A 19,878-nucleotide genomic window follows, 5' to 3' on the forward strand; every position below is an offset into this window, starting at 1 on the left:
CAAAAACACAAGTAACCTGAATTTAAGAGTGTGACAAGAGCTTCTCCTCCTAACCTTCACCACCTGTCAGAAATAATGGCTAGCATGAGATTACCCCAAAACAGGCTGGGGGGTTGGGGGGGTGTGAAGAAGAGTATCAAGAAAAGAGATTTAACAAATTAAATAACAGATAATTAGCCACAGAAAACGTATCAGTTAACTATAAAAAAACTTTTAAGAACTGCCATCACCTTAGTGATGAATGATTTACTCAAATCACTGAAAAAATTTAAGATTAACATGAATAACTGCATTTATACTTACAGTACCACCTACTATTCTTCCTAGTGGATACCATGCTCTTTCATCAAACCAATTTAAAAATTCATAAAACCCATGTGACGCAAGATGATGTGTTGATCTATAGTTAAACCTAGAGAAAATAGGAAAAAAAGAAATGTTATAAAACTTGGTTTACTAGAAAGAAATAGCTCTAGCTTTCTAATACTATACTTTATATTTAACTCTTTATATATAAATCTATGGCTATATATCTTTCATAACAATTTTCCTCAAACCTGAACAACAGATTATTTTCTAAGAAATTGGCTTATACCTCTAAAAATAACTAAAAACAAAGCCCATTCTCCCCCAAAAAAACAAGTCTACAAAACTAGTAATGATCAAATTAACATTTGGCCATTGCTTGGGGTACAGATGGTACATAGCTATGCATCTGAACAAAAAATGTGACGGTACATAAAATTTACCAAATCTTCAAAGATGTCAATGACTCTCAAAAGATTAAAAACCACTAACAGAATACAGCACCAAAATGAAGCTTGTACATTCAATGTAATTGCTTTCAATTCCTGCTTATTTAACTTATATGCAGAATACAGCATGCAAAATGCTTGGCTGGATGAATCACAAGCTGGAATCAAGATTGCCAGAAGGATCAACAACTTCAGATATGCAGATGACACCACTCTAATGGAAGAAGAGGAACTAAAAAGTCTCTTGATGAGGGTGAAAGAGGAGAGTGGAAAAAGCTGGCTTAAAACTCTACATTCAAAAAACTAACATCATGGCATATGGCCCCATGGCAAATGAAAGGGGGAAAAAGTGATTACAGTGACGGATTTTATTTTCTCGGGCTCCAAAATAATTGTGGACGGTGACTGCAGTCACAAAACTAAAAGATGCAAGCCTGCTCCTTGGAAGGAAAGCTATGACAAATCCAGACAGGTATTAAAAGAGCAGAGACAGTACTTTATCGACAAAGGTCTATATGGTCAACGCTATGGTTTTTCCAGGTAGTCAGGTACGAATGTATATGAGAACTGAATCATAAAGAAGGCTGAGCACCAAAGAATTGGTGCTTTTGATTTGTGGTGCTGGAGAAGACTCTTGAGAGTTTCTTGGGATCAAATCAGTCAATACTAAAGGAAATTAACCCTGAATATTTATTGGAAGAACAGACGTTGAAGCTCCAATTCCTTGGCCACCTGATGTGAAGAACTGACTCACTGGGAAAGACCTTGCTGCTGGGAAAGACTGAAAGCAAAAGGAGAAAGGCGGCAGAGGATGAGATGGTTACATAGCATCACCAAATCAATGCACATGAATGCGAGTAAATTCCAGCAGATGGTGAAGGACAGGGAAGCCTGGCATGCTGCAGTCCACAGGGTTGCAACGAGCTGGACACGAGTTAGCGACTGAACAACTATAACTCTAAAAATCACAGAAATAAAGAGTTAAGTTATAAATAACCATGGGAGATGAACTGTAACTTTACTGTAGAATAAGAACATGACCTTAACGAATGAGAATTTTGATCAATGAAAGATAAAATAACAAATAGGAAGAAATGAGATGGAAGAAGCCACAGTCCAAACTGCAACCTGAAGTAACTGCAAACTATGGTGTGTGTGTGCACGTGTGTGCATGCTTGGGTGTTGGAAGGGGGAGAGATGAAGAGGCAATATTCAGGATGGTTCATGTTTAATATAAAGTTGCTGAGGGTGTGAGAGAGGCAAGAGAAAATCCTGCATCAACCTCAGGGTAATGAGCAATAGGAACTGCTAGGCAGGTGGATCCCCTTAGACGACCATTGCCAAGCAAGGAAGTGGGCCTCATGGGTATCTGCAAAACACACAGCCAAGCAATTCAAAGAGTGGAACAATGCTTTCCAGATGAATAGGAAATCCTCATATCCAAAATCAGCTTGCTATATCCTTCCCAAACAGCAAGTCATGACTTTCCAACGCATGATCACTAGAAACAAAATGCTGTAACAGACTTGATCTAATACAAAATAAGCACACATCCAAAAATCAAACATGAGAAAAATAAGCAATATGAAAACTAAGCATCGAAATCAACCAACGAAATAAATAACTTCAGAAGTAAGATAAGCCACACAGGCTGAAAGGGAGGTTTAGAGTACAAGTTTTAGAATCATACTGCCTGGGTTTGGATATCCTGTTTCCACACTTACTAGCTATGTGACCTTGGCTAGTCCATTCTCTGTGGTCTAGTTTCTTCCTCTGTAAAGAAGGAGTAACAGTTGTACCCATGTCAATAAGGTGGCTTTGATAAATAAACAATATAATGTCCCTAAAGCACCCAGAGGCTACTGTTACTCTTACTGTGAAATAAAGTATGGTAAAAGCACTATTTGAGTTTTTGAATGTCAAATTAAAAATAAGCTAAATATTAAAAAGGTTAAAGATGCAAAGCAAATTAGTAACAAGACAAAAAGTGTCTTGAGAGGCGGCATTTGAAAAGATGGCACAGTAGGTGACAGCAGCCTTCATGACCCCAATAAAAAGTAACAGACAGCTATCCACAAAGGAAAACATTTACAGGAAGGTCAAGTAGAACTGAGATCCTATAGCAACACAATGAAGCAAAGGATGGAGAGCAACCACACAGATGGAAGGAGGATCACTAGGGTGACAGGCTTAGCTGAAGCATCTGGAGACAACCAGGATCAGCCACGTGGCAGGCACCCCTGCACTCCCCATGGTCTGCTCTGTGGTGGACCTAGGCAGGACAACAACACCCATGAGAGCTTTCACAAAGGGGGACCCCGTGAGTATTCATCAGAGCAGACCCCAGTAGCCTGCTCTACAGAGGACAACAGGTTTCAGCAAAAGTCATCACTGCCACAGGGCCCCTGGAGAGGGAGACGCTGCCATGCCCTCAACAAGAAAGACTTGCTGCTGCACTGCCCCAGGACTCAGGCTACCACGGTCCCACAAATACTACTGAACCCCAGAACCACTGTAAGTGCTTACACTTCAGATTCCAGCTCTGCAGCCTCCTGAGCTCCAGATCCCAGCTCCATGGTTGGCTCGACAAGTGCCTATGCTCTGGGCCCCAGATCTGCAGCTGAGCCACCACTGCCTGGGCTCTAGCTCACAGCTCCATGGTGACTCCATGGGCATTAGCCAGTAACACCACAATTAGGAGAACACCGGTGAGCAGAGCCGGGTGCCAAGAAAGATTTCCTTGGCCACAACAACTCGCCATGGGAGAAAAAAAGATCAGAAGGTCCCCCGTAGCCCTTACAGCCCTCATAGACACTTGCAGCCTTGGCCATTGAGAACCTCTGCAGTGTGCACTCTCCACTTAAACTCGGCTGTTAGAAATGCACGAAGACTACACCCCTGGATCTTACCCGGGGTAAGAACTGCCAGTCTATCCAGCTGTCACTCTTGCACTTACCCACAGGTAAGGTCTTTCCCCACCAAAATTATTCCATAAAATGGGTAGACGTAAAGGTGGCTCAGACGGTAAAGAATCTGCCTGCAATACAGGAGACACAGGTTCAATCGCTGGGTTGGGAAGATCCCCTGGAGAAGTGAATGGCAACCCACTGCAGTATTCTCGCCTGGAGAATTCCATGGACAGAGGAGCCTGGTAGGCTACAGTCCATGGGGTCAAAAAGAGTTGGACACGACTGAGTGACTAACACACTATACAAAGTAAGGCTACAAGAAATGTTTAAAAAAAAAAAAATCAAGAAAACATGACAACACCAAAGGAACACAATTATTTTTCAGTAACTGACCACAGAGAAATAAATCTATTTCTCAATGAAGATTTCAAAGTAATTGTTTCAAGGAAGCTCAGCAAGCTACAAGAGAACCCAGATAGACAACAAATCAGGAAAATACCACATGAACATGAACAAAATAAGAAGTTCAACACAGACAGAAATTACACTTAAAAAAAGAAGAACACCAAAGAGAAATATTGGAGCTAATTAAATTAATAAAATGAAAACGAAAATGCAGTAGAGAACATTAATAGTAGACTTGAACTAGCAGAAGAATCTGAAAACCAGAAGAAAGGTTACTTGAAATTATCAAAGCAAAGCAAAGTAAGTAAAAAATAGCCTATACCAACTGTAGGCCATCATCAAGAGTAATGATTGCATTATAGGAGTTCTAGAAGGAGAGACAGGGGTAGGTAGGTTATTTAAAGAAATAATGGCTTAAACCTTCCCAAATCTGGGGAGAGAAACTGAGTCATCCTGGAATGTGGTGTTCACATGCCCCAATACATATTCAACTCACACAGGACTTCACTGAGAGATAATCTAATAAAACTACCAAAAATCAAAGACAAAGAGAGAACTCAGAAAGCAAGAGGAAAGAAACTCATACATGAGACCCCACATAAGGCTATCAGATTTCTCAGTAGACACCTTGCACCGGAATAAGGTATATAGATTCAAAGTGCTAGAAGAAAAAAACTGTCAACTAATACTCAGCAAAGCTAACCATCAGAAAAAGACATTCCCAAACTAAAAAAAGAGAGCGAGAAAGAAAATTTGCAAGAGTTCATCACTACCAGACCTGCTTTATAAGAAGATAAAGGGAGTTTCATTTCAGTTCTACAAGCTGAAATGAAAGGACAGTAATTAGTAACTTAAAAACATATACAGTATAAACTCACTGGTAAGATATGCACATGAGCAAATTCAGAATATTCTAGTATTGTAATGGTGTGTAAATCACTAACTAGTATAAAGGCTGAAAGACAAAAATAAAAATATCTGCATTCAGTAATTTGTTAAATATAAAACATAAAAAGACTGACATAATGGCTTAAAGTTGACTGTTATAAAACGTTTTGTTTAAACCTCAGGGGAGTCACAAAGCAAAAACTTATAGTAGATGCAAAAAGAAAGAATACCATGAAGGAAAACTATCAAATCACAGAGGAAGATAGCGAGAGGAACAAAAGAACTACAAAACAATCATAAACAATTAACAAGATGGCAGTAGTTAAGTCTTTCAGTCAGTCAGTTCAGTTGCATCTGACTCTTTGCAACCCCCTGGACAGCAGCACGCCAGGTTTCCCTGTTTATCACCAACTCCCAGAACCTACTCAAACTCATGTCCATTGCATCAGTAATGCATCCAACCATCTCTACCTATCAATAATTACTTTCAATGTAAACAGATTAAATTCACTAATCATAGAGTAAGTAAATATATTAAAAATGCAATACCCAAACATATGCTAACAGAAACTCACTTCAGCTTTAAGGACACACACAGCCTGAAAGTGAAGAGAGGGAAAACGATATTCTATACAAATGGAAAGTAGAAGAGACCAAGATTGGCTACATTTTTATCAGACCAAAAAAGAACCCCAAAATTGTAACAGAGATAAAAGGTCATTCATTATATAATGATAAAGGAATCAATTCATCAAGATACAACAACTGAAATAGATAGCAATGCAATAATAATAGTGGGCTTTAATACCCTACTTTCAAAGAATAGATGAGAAGGAGAATATAAAGAAGGAAATAGTGGACTTGAACTACACTTTAGACCAAATGAAATCTAACAGAAAACATTCCATTTAACCGTAGAACATACAGTCCTCTCAAGTGCACAGAGAATATTCTCCAGGATACTTCGTATCAGTTCCGTTCAGTCGCTCAGTCGTGTCTGACTCTTTGCGACCCCATGGACTACAGCACACCAGGCCTCCCTGCCCATCGCCAACTCCTAGTTTACTCAAACTCATATCCATTGAGTCGATGGTGTCATCCAACCATTTCATCCTCTGTTATCCCCTTCTCCTCCTGCCTTCAATCTTTCCATGCATCAAGGTCTTTACAAATGAGTCAGCTCTTCACATCACGTGGCCAAAGGATTGGAGTTTCAGCTTCAGCGTCAGTCCTTCCAATGAATATTCAGGACTGATTTTCTTTAGGATGGACTGCTTGGATCTCCTTGCAGTCCAAGGGACTCACAAGAGTCTTTTCCAACACAATTCAAAAGCATCAATTCTTAGGCACTCAGCTTTCTTTTATAGTCCAACTCTCACATCCATACTTCGTATGTTAGGTCACAAAACAAGTCTTAACAAATTTAAGAATGAAATTATATTGAGTATCTTTTCTGAGCACAACGGTATGAAATTAGTGATCAATAAGAAAGCTAGGAAATTCACTAATATGTGGAAATTGAACAATATTTTCCTTAATCAATGGGTCCAAAAAAGGAGACAGACCCAAATGGAAACACAGCAAAATGTAGCAAAAGCAATCTGAGAAGTTTATAGCCATAAATATCAACATTAGTAGAAAACAGATCTCAAATAAACAGTCTAACTTTATACCTCAAGGAACCAGAAAAAGAATAAATTATGCCCAAAGACCAGATGTAAAGAAATAAGGATCAGAGCATAAATGAATGAAATAGAGACTAAAAAAAAAAAAAGAGAAAGAAAGTTTTATTCCACTTTTTAAGATAAGCAAAACTGACAAACTTTTGGCTAGATTAAGAAAAAAGAAGACAAAATCAGAAAGGAAAGAGGAGAGGACTTACCCAGTGGTCTAGTTCTTAAGACTCTGAGCTTCCAATACAGGGGGCACAAGACTGATCCTTGGCTGGGGAACTAAGATCCCACACGCCACATGCTAAGGCAAAAAAATTTAAAAAGAAAAAAACTAAGAGGAGAGATTACAACTACTACCAAAAATACACAAAGGATCATAAAAGATTATTATTAACAATTATATACCAACCTATTGGATAACCCAGAAGAAATGGACAGATTCTTAGAAACAACCTATATCAAAGACTGAACCAGGAAGAAATTTAAAAAATCTGAACAGACCAATAACAAGAAAGGTGACTGTTGGGGGCTTTTGATTACTAATCTGAAGAAATGTCTAGGACCAGATGGCTTCACTGGCAAATTCTACCAAACATTTAAAGAATTAATGCCAATCCATCTCAAACTCTTTTAAAAAAATTAAAGAAAAAGCACTTCCAAAATCATTTTACAAGGCCATTATTACCTTGATACCCAAGTCAGACAACACAACAAGGAAACTACAGGCCAGTGCCCCTGATGAACAAAGATACAAAAATCCTTAAGAAAATACTAGCAAATTGAAATCAACAGCACATTAAGAGGATCATGCACCATTATTAGGGGCTGCCATTTAAAATGGATTTTAAATGGTACTAGTGGTAAAGAACCTGCCTGCCAGTGCAGGAGACCTAAGAGATGCAGGTTCAATCCCTGGGCTAGGAGGGCATGTCAACCCACTCAAGTATCCCTGCCTGGAGAATTGCATGGACAGAGGAGCCTCGCAGGCTACAGTTCACAGAGTTACAAAGAGTCAGACACAACTGAAGCAACTTAGCCACAGCACACCACAATTAACTGGAATTTATCCCTGGGAGTCAGGAATGGTTCAACATATGAGAATAAATAAATGTGATCCCATATAACAGAATGAAGGATTAAAATCATCTAATCATCTCAACAGATGCAAAAAAGGCATTTGATAAAATTCAACATTCTTTCACAACAAAAACTAAAAAAGTAGGTATAGAAGAAATTTACCTCAACATAATAAACGCCATATACGACAAGTCCATAGCTAGCATCATACTCAATGGTGAAATGGTGAAAGCTTTTTAAAATCAAGAACAAAACAAGAATGCCCACTCTCACCCTTCTATTCAACACAGTACTGAAAGTCCTAGCTTTACCAATTAGATAAGAAAAAGAAATAAAGGGCTTCCAAATTGGGAAGGAAGAATTTAAATTGTTTGCAAATGACATGATCTTATATACAGAAAACTCTAAAAACTTTACCAAGGAGTCAAGAAAAACATTAAAAAAGCAGTTGCATTTCTATATATTAAATATGAATTATCTGAAAATAATTAAGAAAGCAATACCATCTACAGTAGTATGTTTTTTTTTTTAAAAAGTCAGTAAAATACTTAGGAATACATTTAACCCAGGAGGTGAAAGACCTGTACACTGAAAAGTATACGACACTGATAAATGAAGACAAAAGCAAATGGAAAGATACTCCACGCTTATGGATTGGAAAAATCAGTATCATTAAAATGTCCACATATACAACATTGTAAATCAGCCATACTCCAAGAAAAAAAATTTTTTGAAGTCCATATTGCCCAGAGCAATCTACATATTCAATGCAATACCTATAAAAATTCCAATACTATTTTTCACAGAAACAGAAAAATAACCCAAAATTTGCATGGAATCCCCAAAGACCCTGAATAGCTAAAGCAAACTTGAGAAAGAACAACAAAACTGAAAGCATCTAAGTCCCTGATTCCAAACCATGTTACAAAACTATAGTAACCAAAACAGTATGTTACTACCAAAAAAAAAAAAAAAAGAGCAAGAGAGAGAGAGAGAACACTGGAACAGAATCCAGAGCCCAGAAAAAAACTACTTTTACAGTCAACTAACCTTTGGCAAGGGCATCAAGGACAATGATGGAAGCCTAGTCTCTTCAACAAATGGTGTTAGAAAACCGGATATTACATGAATGAAACTGGACCCTTATCTTACACCATACAAAAAAATTAACTCAAAATAGATTACTGACGTCAATGTATGATGTGAAACCATAAAATCCCTAGAGGAAAACATAGAGGGAAAAAAAAAGCTCCCTGACATTGGCATTGATTTTTTCAGATATGATGCCAAAAACACAGGCAAAAAAAAAGTAAAGAATAAATAAGCAGGAGTATATATTAGAAGGCTTGTGTACAACAAAGCAAAGAATACACAATATGAAAAGGTAACCTGTGGAATTAAAGAAAATGTTCACAAACCATATATCTAATAAGGGGTTATTATCTATAATATATAAGGAATTCATACCACTCAAAAGCAAACAAAAAATCCAAAAACCCATACAAAATATGACTTAAAAAAAGGTTCAAAGAACCTGAAAAGGTATTTTCCCAGAGACATGCAAATTGCCAATAGGAAAAAGAAAAGGTGTTCAACATCACTATTCAGAGAAACGCAACTCAAAACCACAATGAGATAGATATACCCTTCACATCTGTTAGGATGGCTATTATCAAAAGGATGAGGTAAAAAATGCTGTCAAAGATGTGGAGAAAAGGGAACCCTTGGTATACTGTTGGTGAGAATGTAAATTCATACAGCCATTATGGAAAATAGTGTGGAGATTCCTTTAAAAATATTAAAAGACAACTAGTATGTGATCCAGAGATCCTATTTCTGGGTACACTGTAGACCTATGAACAATATGGGGGTTACGGCATCAAGCCTCTGCAGCTGAAAAATAAGTCGGCTCTCTGAAATACTTGGTTCCTCCACATCTTTAGTTTCTCTGCACCTATGGATTCAACCAGCTGCAGACTGTATTTATCAATGAAAAAAATTTTGTGTATCAGTACACTTGTGCAATTTAAACCTGCAATGTTCAAGGGTCTACTGTATATCCACAGGAGACAAAAGTAGTATACAGAAGGTGTACCGGCACTTACTTCCATGTTCACTGCAGCATTATTTCTAATATCCAAGATATGTAAACAACCTAAGGGTCTGTTGATAATGAATAATGGATAATGAAAATGTAGTTATAACATAAATAACATGTATATATACACACATTTTATAATTATGTATTTATATAATGAAACATTTGGCCACAAACAGAAGGAAACCTAGCCATTGGTGATTTGTGACCCATGTACAAACTTGAAAGGCATTTATGCTAAGTGAAATAGGCCAGACAGAAAATGAAAAATACTGTATAGTATCACTTACACATGAACTAAAAAAAAAGTTTAACTCAGAAAGAGAGTAGAATGATGAATGTCAGAGGATGAGGGATGGAACAAATGGGGAGACACAGGTCAAAGGTTGCAAACTTCAATTAAAACATAAGTTCTAAGGCTCTATTGTACAGCAAGATGATTACATTAAGTAATACTGTATTATATACTTGAAATTTGCTAAGAGAAGATGGGATCTTAAAAGTTCTCACCAAAAAGAAAAGAACTATGTGAGGTGATTATGTGAAATGTGTTGATTGTGATAACCATTTCACAATGTGCATGTATATCTCAAATCATTATGTACATTAAATACATACAACTTTGTCAACTGTATCTCAATAAAGCTGGAAAAAAGCATGAAGGAAAAATTTAAGAAATCATAAGAAGTAAATCCAGTTTTTACATTTAATCATTAAAAAAAAGAATCACTATGTTTCACAGATGATTATGAAAAAACACTAATTTCAAAACACTAATGATAAGGAGATCAAACCAGTCAATCCTAAAGGAAATCAGTCCTGAATATTCACTGGAAGGACTGATGCTGAAGCTGAAGCTACAATACACTTTGGCCACCTGATGTGAAGAGTTGATTTATTAGAAACGACCCTGATCTGATGCTGGTAAAGACTGAAGGCAAGAGGAAAAGGGGATGACAGAAGGCAAGATGGTTGGATGGCAGCACCAACTTGAAGGACATAAATTTGAGCAAGCTCCAGGAGATGGTGAAGGACAGGGAAGCCTGGCATGCTGTAGTCCATGGGGTCACAAAGAGTAGGACATGACTGAGAGACTGAACAACAAGCTTAAAGTCTAACTTAAAATCATTCACAGAAAATAAACATTTTCGCTGAAGGAGTATCAATTAATTGCCATCACTGAATGCTACAAAGGCAATGAAATTTCGGACTATAGGAAAAGGATTTTAAAACCAGAACTTAAAGTAAAACAACATTTATTTTCCAGCAACAATTCTGGAAATCTAAGCTAGTGCTAGAAATGCTACACATGCTCCAAAAGAAAATATGGGAGGTAATTTTAAAAGAGAAATCCCCCAATACTAGAAACAAAATATTTATTGTACTTAAAGGTGGGACCCTGGAAAGACTACCACCTTAGAGATGAAAAACAAGGTAGCCACCAGAATAGAAATGGCTAAATCTTTCTCTTTCCAAGGGAAGAAAGACTCCCATAAAAAAGGTAAAGTCTTAACCTTCCTACCATGAATGACAGTCTAAATTTACCAGGAATCTCCAAATCAAGATATTAACACTGAAACCAAGGTCCCAAAACTTAAATTAACAGTTTAAGCAAAAACCAAAAATAACTTTAGAAAAAATGAGCTCATAAACAACAGTAACAAAGTATAAGAGGTAGAGAATCACTATTAGAAAGTACACAAGTAACAGCCCCAAAACTGGTCAAAGTATTTCAATGACAAAAGGCCTAGTATTTTAGCAAGAACCAGGGCTTTAAATTTTAAATGCAATTTTTCAGATTAAAAAACAAAAAAGGACTCCAAGGGATAACGAACATGTTTTGAAAACTAAGAAACATGGGGCTCCAACTCTATAAAGTTGTTCTGCATGATATATTTTAACTTTTCATTTTACATAATTCTTGACCTCTCCTCCCTCTTTGCTGAATCATTCTCTTTCTTTGGCTTTTAAAACTACAATAGTCTCCTGATTTTTACCCTACATCTCCAGTCCTCTTCTCTGCTTTCTGTACAGGCAGACTCCTCCACCCAAGATTCTCTTACCAACTCTTAACTCTTCCCCAAGGGATGTCAGTAATACCTGGGTATGATTGTATGCCAGTATGCCCACAATCCGCCAATGTTATTTCCCTATCTACATGTTTTCCCCCCCTTCAATGTCACAAAGGCATCTCAAAGTCAACATTCAACTAGACTCATGATTGGACACCTCCTCTCCAACTTCAAAACAAGCACATATACTGTCTCCTTTTAGTGTTTCCTACCTACCACCTAAATTGAAAAATCCAAAAATCTAGGTGTCATCCCGGAGTGTTCCTTCTATTTAAATACCTTTGAAATTTGTCTAATCTTTTCCTACTCTGATACTAGCACTGAAATCTAAGCTATCATTTTTAAACTACACTACTTACTACAATAGCCCCTAACTCAAACCCCTACATCCATTTTGCCTATCTCATTCCCCAATTTGTAAATACTGTTTCTCAACAAAGAATGTTGTTTCAAAATGCAAATGTAATTACATTGCAATCCTCTGCTGAACTATTCAAGGGCTTCATCTCTTAAAATTAAATGGAAGGAACTTTAACATAAAGCCACACGTACTCTAGCTCTTACGTAACTCTAGTCTTGTCTCACATTTTACCATCTCCCTACTTTTCCATATACCTATCTTTCAGTCCTCCAGACTCAGCTTGTCCCCTCCAACCTCAGCATCTTCAGACTGCCAGTTCCCTACCTGTGTATCACTGCTATCTCCCCTCTTAGCCTAAATAATTCATCCTTCAAACTTCAGCACATTTCTAGGGGATGCTGTTCTGAGGGGAAAAAATAAAGGTTCAGTGTACTTTTTTCTCCCTAGCACTTGCCACAGATGCAATTTCACATTAGTTTACCAGATTAATATTTACCGCACTAGGTAAATACTTCCACAAGGAAACCGCATGTCTCCAACACCTAGCATAGCACCTGGTACATGCTGCTGCTAAGTCGCTTCAGTCGTGTCTGATTCTGTGCGACCCTATAGACGGCAGCCCACCAGGCTCCCCCATCCCTGGGATTCTCCAGGTAAGAACAATGGAGTGGGTTGCCATTTCCTTCTCCAAGCATGAAAGTGAAAGTGAAGTCGCTCAGTGTCAGACTCTTCGTGACCCCATGGACTGCAGCCTACCAGGCTCCTCCCGTCCATGGGATTTTCCAGGCAAGGGTACTGGAGTGGGGTACCATCGCCTTCTCCAACCTGGTACATAGTAGCCCTAAAATATTCGTTGAATAAATAACTGATTTCATAAATATGTTTTAAATAGAGGAAATACAATCTAGACAGCTTCCCAGAGAGCTTCCTAGTGTCAACTTTAAGTGGTATCCCCAAAGTTAAAGACCAGTTTAACTATACCTCCTGTGATTCAAAACTGAAGGCAGAATTACAGAGTTCAAACAAACAAACAAGTTCATTAAGATTCTATTGAAAACCTACTCAAAGAATAAAAAAACTAAACATGAATGAAGAATGCTTTTTGCCCTATTTTATCCCCAGGGTCAAGTCAATCCTGATACGCAAGGCTCCCCAAACTCCCTTAACTCTTTCTTATATACCTATTTTTGACTTTCAGTTCACTTCCTCCTTCTGATTTGCCATTCATTTTTCTATCCTATTTTCTGGCCCAGTTTCTAACCCACCACTATGAATAGTTTGCTGAATGTGCTTATGGGTTTCCCCTCTTATCTACTATAAAGCACAGCACTCTTACTTCACTGAGCACTTTCAAGTAATAGCAGTCACTTCTCTTCTTTTGGGCACATAATACATTACTGCCCTTGTGTGTTAGTCATTCAATCGTGTTCAACTCTTTGCAACCCCATGAACTATAGCCCGCCAGGCTCTTCTGTCCATGGAATTCTCCAGGCAAGAATATTGGTATGGGTTGCCATTTTCTCCTCCAGAGGATCTTCCTGAGCCAAGGATTGAACCTAGGTCTCCTGCATTGTAGGTAGATTCTTTGCCACTTGAACCACCATGGAAGCCCTATCTTCCCCCATACAACGCACCACTACCACTAATCAGTCCTGTCAGCTAAATAAACTAACTACAGAGATATATAAATGGTGGACACCTTATCTAAGAGTTCTTGCTGCTTAGTAACATTACCAACACTTAGGACTACCAAAGGCTTTTGCCAACAAAAGTAACTGAATTTCCATGATGCCTTCTGAGGTTGAACACTTTTCATATATTTATTGGTCTTTAACCTTCCTCTTAAGTGTGTGCTGAAGTACTTTATGCTGTTCTTTTGTCAGTTATATGAGTTTATAAACTGCTGTCATTCCACAGCTTCTTTTCACTCATAATGGTATTTTTTAAATAGAAATTCTTGACATAAACCTAATCCATCAATTCTTTGCTATGGGTTAGTGTACTTTTTCTAGTTAAAAAAAAGTCTTTTGGTGCCCCAAGGTCATAAAGGTATTGTGTTCTTCTTCATGACAATTAACAACTTAAACAATTATTTAGGTATGTAATACACCGGGAATCAACTATTTTATATAATGAGAAATAAGGGTTCAACTTTATTTCCTCTGTATTAATATAAATAATTGTTCCCTACCATTTATCGAAACAACTAGTTTTCAACTAGCTTTCCTTTCTCCACTGCTGTACAGTTCCACCTCTACCATAAGCTAAGGATTCATTAGTGCAGATCTGCTTCTGGACTCTATTCTGCTTGAGTAATCTTTATGTCCTCCCATAATATGCAAACTTTATAAGTAGAGCTTCAAATAAAATCTTGAGTTCAAAGAACATTCTAAAACTGTGCCTTTTATAATTTGCCCTTCTGCATATTCACATAAATTTTAAAATAAGCTTGCCAATTTCACCAAGAAACTCATGTTGGGTTTTGACTGAAAGTCCATTAATTCCACACATTAATTTGGGATAATTAATATATTTACAATGCTGACCCATCCAATCCATAAATACACTTTAACTCTTTCATTTAGGTCTTCTTTAATATCTCTCCAGAAAATATATAATTTCACCTCAGAGGTCTTACACATTGTTTGCTTAGATCTATTCCCATTTTTAATAGAATCATTTATTTTTTAAAAATTCTGCTTGACATAGTGACAGGTACCTCGTGATATTTTACATTGATTTTATAACTAGAAACGTGTTACTAGATTCCTTCAGGCTTTAAATCTGAAAATCAATAAACACCCCTATGACTCTGTTAAAAGAGAGCGATGTCTCAAAGACTACTACTTGAAAAGTTTCAAGTTTTTAAAACCCTGTTATAAGAGGTAATATTGTCTTCCCAAATCACTTCATTCTTTCTTATAACTACCAATCTTTTCAATTAGCAGAAAATACAGATAAACATTAATTTCATTCAAAGTAAAGATATTTAATTGAAATAGTTAATTAAATATGAAATATGAAATTTCAAAATGGAATAAGCTACATTCTCAAACTATAAAGATCTTGAACCTTTACTCAAATAAAATCTTAAAAATAAAGGAAAAATAAAAGTAGTCTTTAAAATAGAAATTTAAGCTTAAATTTAAAACGTTTACTAGTAAGTCAATCATTAAGAACAATTAGGTTCTTTCAGAAACAGAATCTTAAACTTGAGGTTACATATCATAGTTGCAAAGATGCTAACCATCTCATCAAATCTGTTATTTTCTTTTGGTCACAAAACTGTAAAAAATTTTTACTTAGATGTACCTGTCAAACAGTAATCATTTTTAAAAAAGTATTCCTTGCTGTTAAAGATACCCTTCAATTAAATGATGTGAAAAGTTTAGACCCTAATAGAAAAGTTCAGTTCAAGATTAAGTAACTATTATGTAACAATGCTTGTATTTCTCATTATATGTATACACACACATACAAATTAGAGTAAACCAGAAGTACCCAAATTTTAATTTGTATCACTGTGTTATAGATTCAGTTGTTACTACAAGTAGAGTCTGGTTATTTGCTTCTATGTGAATTCCCAGGAAACCCAATCCAAACTGATTAGACATTTTTCCAAAGAAAACATATAAATACTAACAGTTAGATGAAAAGGTGTTAAATATCTTAATCACCAGGGAAATGCAAGTCAAAATCACAAGAGATAACACTACACACCTGTCAGAAAGCCTATTACCAAAAAGACAAGAAATGTATGCTGGTGAGAATGTGAAAAAAGAGAACCCATGCTCACTGACTGGAGACATAAATTGTTGCAGCTGCTATGGAAAACAGTATAGAGGTGCTTCAGAAAATAAAAATAGGACAATCACATGACCCAGCAATTACACTCCTGGGCGTTAATCCAAACTACTATCCTTAATAGGTATCTGTACTCCCATGTTTGTTGTAGCAAAGGCAAAGTATAGAAACAAACCAAGTATCCACTAACAAATGAACAGATAAAAGAAAATGCGGTGTACACATGTACAAGTACACACCCACAAAGGAATATAGTTCAATCATAAAAGGATACGGAATCGGACATGATAGAGCACATACACACACATAAAAAAGAAGGAATCCTGTCATTTGAAACAATAAGGACGGACCTTGAGGGCATTATGCTAAGTGAAATAAGTCAGAGAAAAAGACATACACGAGATCTCATTTATGTGGAATTTAACCCTCTCTCCCAAACAAAACAAATAAAAAATCCCAAAGCACTCAGATACAGAGAACACACTGCTAGCTGTCAGAGGTGGAGTGGGGGAAATGGATGAAGGTAGTCCAAAGGTTCAAATTTACGGTTTTAACAATACTGTATTATATATTTGAAAGTTATGTAGATCTTAAAAGTTCTCATCACAAGGAAAAAACTCTAACTAGGTGCGGTAACTAACATTCAGTAAACTTACTGTGGTACTCATTTCACAACATATACATATATGAAATCATTATGATGTATACTACATTGTTATATAATAGTCATACCTCAACTAGAAAAAAAAGAATCCGGGTGGGAGGGTTAATAACGGGCGGAAAAAATTCAAAACAAATATAAAAGGCGTTTGGATTAATCATACAACTATTCTTTTCCATTACAGTAAATAACCAAAAAAAGAATACGTCTATCACTCATTTGTTTTGCCTTTTTATGGAGCAATTTTAGCATGATCTTTTTAAGCTCTTTTTTCCATCCACATAGAAACCACCACAGCCATGCATTTTATTCCTCTTTCTTCATGCAAGTCTCCTCAAGTCTGAAATTCATTCTTGAAGAAGCATTTTCTAATACTGTATCCTCCCTTTCCCAATCCACTTGAATCTGTGCTTTGAAAGCATCAAGTTGGAACCTTTACTCTAGTTCACCTGGCAATGGAATATTTTTTTCTTAGTGACTTTTGTATCCTTGGAGGCATCATATAGTTCCCGGCACTTCGCTTATGAGGGTCAGTTAATTCTCCTTTTTAGCATACTAGTAGTGAGTGTTAACACTGACTTCAATCTTAGCTATTTTCTTCTTCATTAAATGCAAGCTATCACGTGCACAAAAGTAGTCTTCAATTTTAGTATGTCCAATTTACATATTCAAAAAACATTTAAATAGCTGGGGAGGCTGTTATAGGCGAAAAAAGATGGACCGTAAATTGAAAACTGTTGAAGCTGGGTGATATATAAAAGTTCATTACAGTAATAGCTCTTTTATGTCTGAAATTTTCCACAATATTGTGCATGTGTATATGTGTTTGTGTATATATAAAACATACATTATATATGCAATTACATAGATATATGGTCTACATAATCATATATGTGAGTAATGTAACACATATTGTTAAAAATTAATAAACTCCGATTAAATAGAGTAGGAAGACCAGAAAAGGGAGCTCTCATGCCCTGCAAGGAGAGCACAGCCCAACAGGAAAAAGGTTCCTCTTCTTCCTTGGTGAGGGCTCAGTAGCCAATGAAAAACCACGGATTCTGTTTACTACAGCCGCTCTAACTTCCTTTTCCTCTCTATAAAATGGCGTGCTGGGACCTGCACAGGGCCTATGTGCTGCAGACCCCAAATTGCAATTCTCTGCTGATCCCAAATAATCCACTTTTGCTGAAGGAGTATCTGGCAGTCTACTTGTTTCAAGTCAATTGTCAGAAAACTTCACACACATATAACACACACAAATACACATATATGCCATACATATAACTTAGTTTCCCACAAGTAAAACTAGGTGAATTGACTGAGAAATGATGTATTAAAGGTTAGGAGACACCAAAATAAAACTGCAATAAAAGAGAAAGATAAGCAGTAAAATAATATCTAACTTAAAATAGTCTGAGTAAACCATCACATTTTACATACACTTTTATCAATATTGTAAGAGCAACTTTCGGTATTTTAAGCTCAATAAAATAATGTGTTTTGAAACAAGTGTGACAAAAAGATAATTACTGAATACAGATAGTAGATATATGTGGTTCATTACAGTCTCTACTTAACATTCATTTGACATTTTCATAAAAGTTCTTTTAAAAAATAAATGAATGCCTTCTCCCAAATTCTCTTAACCCAATCTCTAGAGCCACCCTGAAATTCCAATAAAGTGTGGGATAATGATTTATTAAGACAGACAAAATTATTCTCACATTAACTTTTTCATTCTGAAAGGGGCATATAAATAATCTGGCTACTTCTGAGTAACAAACTATTTTATGATGTAAGAGGAAACTGGGTATGAAAATGAAATATGAGTTTTAAATCTGATAAAAGAGAAACAGCCACATGACAAATTAAAAGAGGTCTTAGAGACCCAACTTCACAAAGAAGCTAAGATATATAAACTTTATTTCCTTCTTCAACATATTCCTAAAAGACCTAAGGTGTCCTTTGGCTATTCAAAGACACCACATTTTATAATGGCCTTTCCCTCTATCTATAGGGAACAAATGCAAAGGAAGAAGATAGTAATAAAAAACTTGCTTCTGAAAGCCACATATTCATTTTAAATCTTTGTGAATGCCGTAGTATTAACTCTTCATCCCAAGAAATTCTTCAAAAGCTAAGAAAAGTTTGTGCTTAAAGACTACAGTAGCAAGATGAAATTAAATTATGGAAGCCCATTTATGGAAAAATGGGTTATACTTCCTGGATTCTAGTAGAGATTAGTCTAGTACTTATATTGAAAACATAGCTTAAATAGAATTTCAGAAACTGATTTAAGGCTTATCAACATATACCATATTGTCTCCTGAGGAGAACACTCAGTACCAATCCATTCGGAAACTAGGGCTGCTCTTAGGAACAACCACATTTTCCTCTATAGGTCTTGCTGATGACCTAACCACTTGATACATTTCATCTTAGGTTTGTTATTTCATTTTATGCTATTTTGAACCACTAACATACATTCAAAACCAAACACAGAATCTCACAATTATGTACTAAAATAAAATACGACAATATACCCTTAATCTTGAAGGTTAAAAAAATATATACCTTAGTCCTAATATTAATCAAAGGCTTCTCTGTCTTCAAGAGGAAACTTCTGAGATGGCAAAGGGTTTTGTATGTTTAACATTTCCAGTCCTCTATAAAAACATGGCACTTGATCATACATATATACACAAAACTACTATAATTGGAAAATGTCTAAGAATAAGCAGAACAGTATATTCTTAGCCTTAAAGTTGTGACCGACCTGAAGTCATCTGAGACCGCTGTGACTAGCTTTTGTAACAGAATATACAGTATACGTAGAACTTGAGCTGGACAAGCTGAGAAATAAAGGTCTCAATTTATAGCTATGCACGCAAAAGACAGAAAAGGTTCTAGGCCAAAGAAATGGGCTACGGGCAGTGCTATGAAAGTAAAACACAAGCCAAGTTTCCCAAGGGCCAGTTCTGTCCTCCTTTTCCCTAAACCATTACTTCTCTAAAACTATCTACCAAATGCACATAAATAAAATTAAACTCTTAACTACAGTTTGCTACTTGACATTTTCCAGGGGCTATGTCATTGCTTTTTTGCAAGACTGGCATCAAAATGACTGTCTCAAAATAAGTGCCTTCTGTAATAACCCCTACTCTTTTCACGT

At 36.4% G+C, this 19,878-nt stretch overlaps 1 protein-coding gene across 1 annotated transcript in view; it reads right to left on the reverse strand.

The window, feature by feature from the left end:
• The window catches only part of STT3B (STT3 oligosaccharyltransferase complex catalytic subunit B), a 100,482-nt gene that overhangs the window by 48,036 nt on the left and 32,568 nt on the right, over positions 1-19,878 (reverse strand). Inside the window, exon 2 of the mRNA XM_052650035.1 lies at positions 304-412. Coding sequence (XP_052505995.1) covers positions 304-412 — 109 coding nt within the window. The remainder of the gene's footprint in view (positions 1-303; positions 413-19,878) is intronic.

This window comes from Budorcas taxicolor, chromosome 1 (genome assembly GCF_023091745.1).
Source record: "Budorcas taxicolor isolate Tak-1 chromosome 1, Takin1.1, whole genome shotgun sequence".
Classification (NCBI taxonomy): Eukaryota; Metazoa; Chordata; class Mammalia; order Artiodactyla; family Bovidae; genus Budorcas; species Budorcas taxicolor.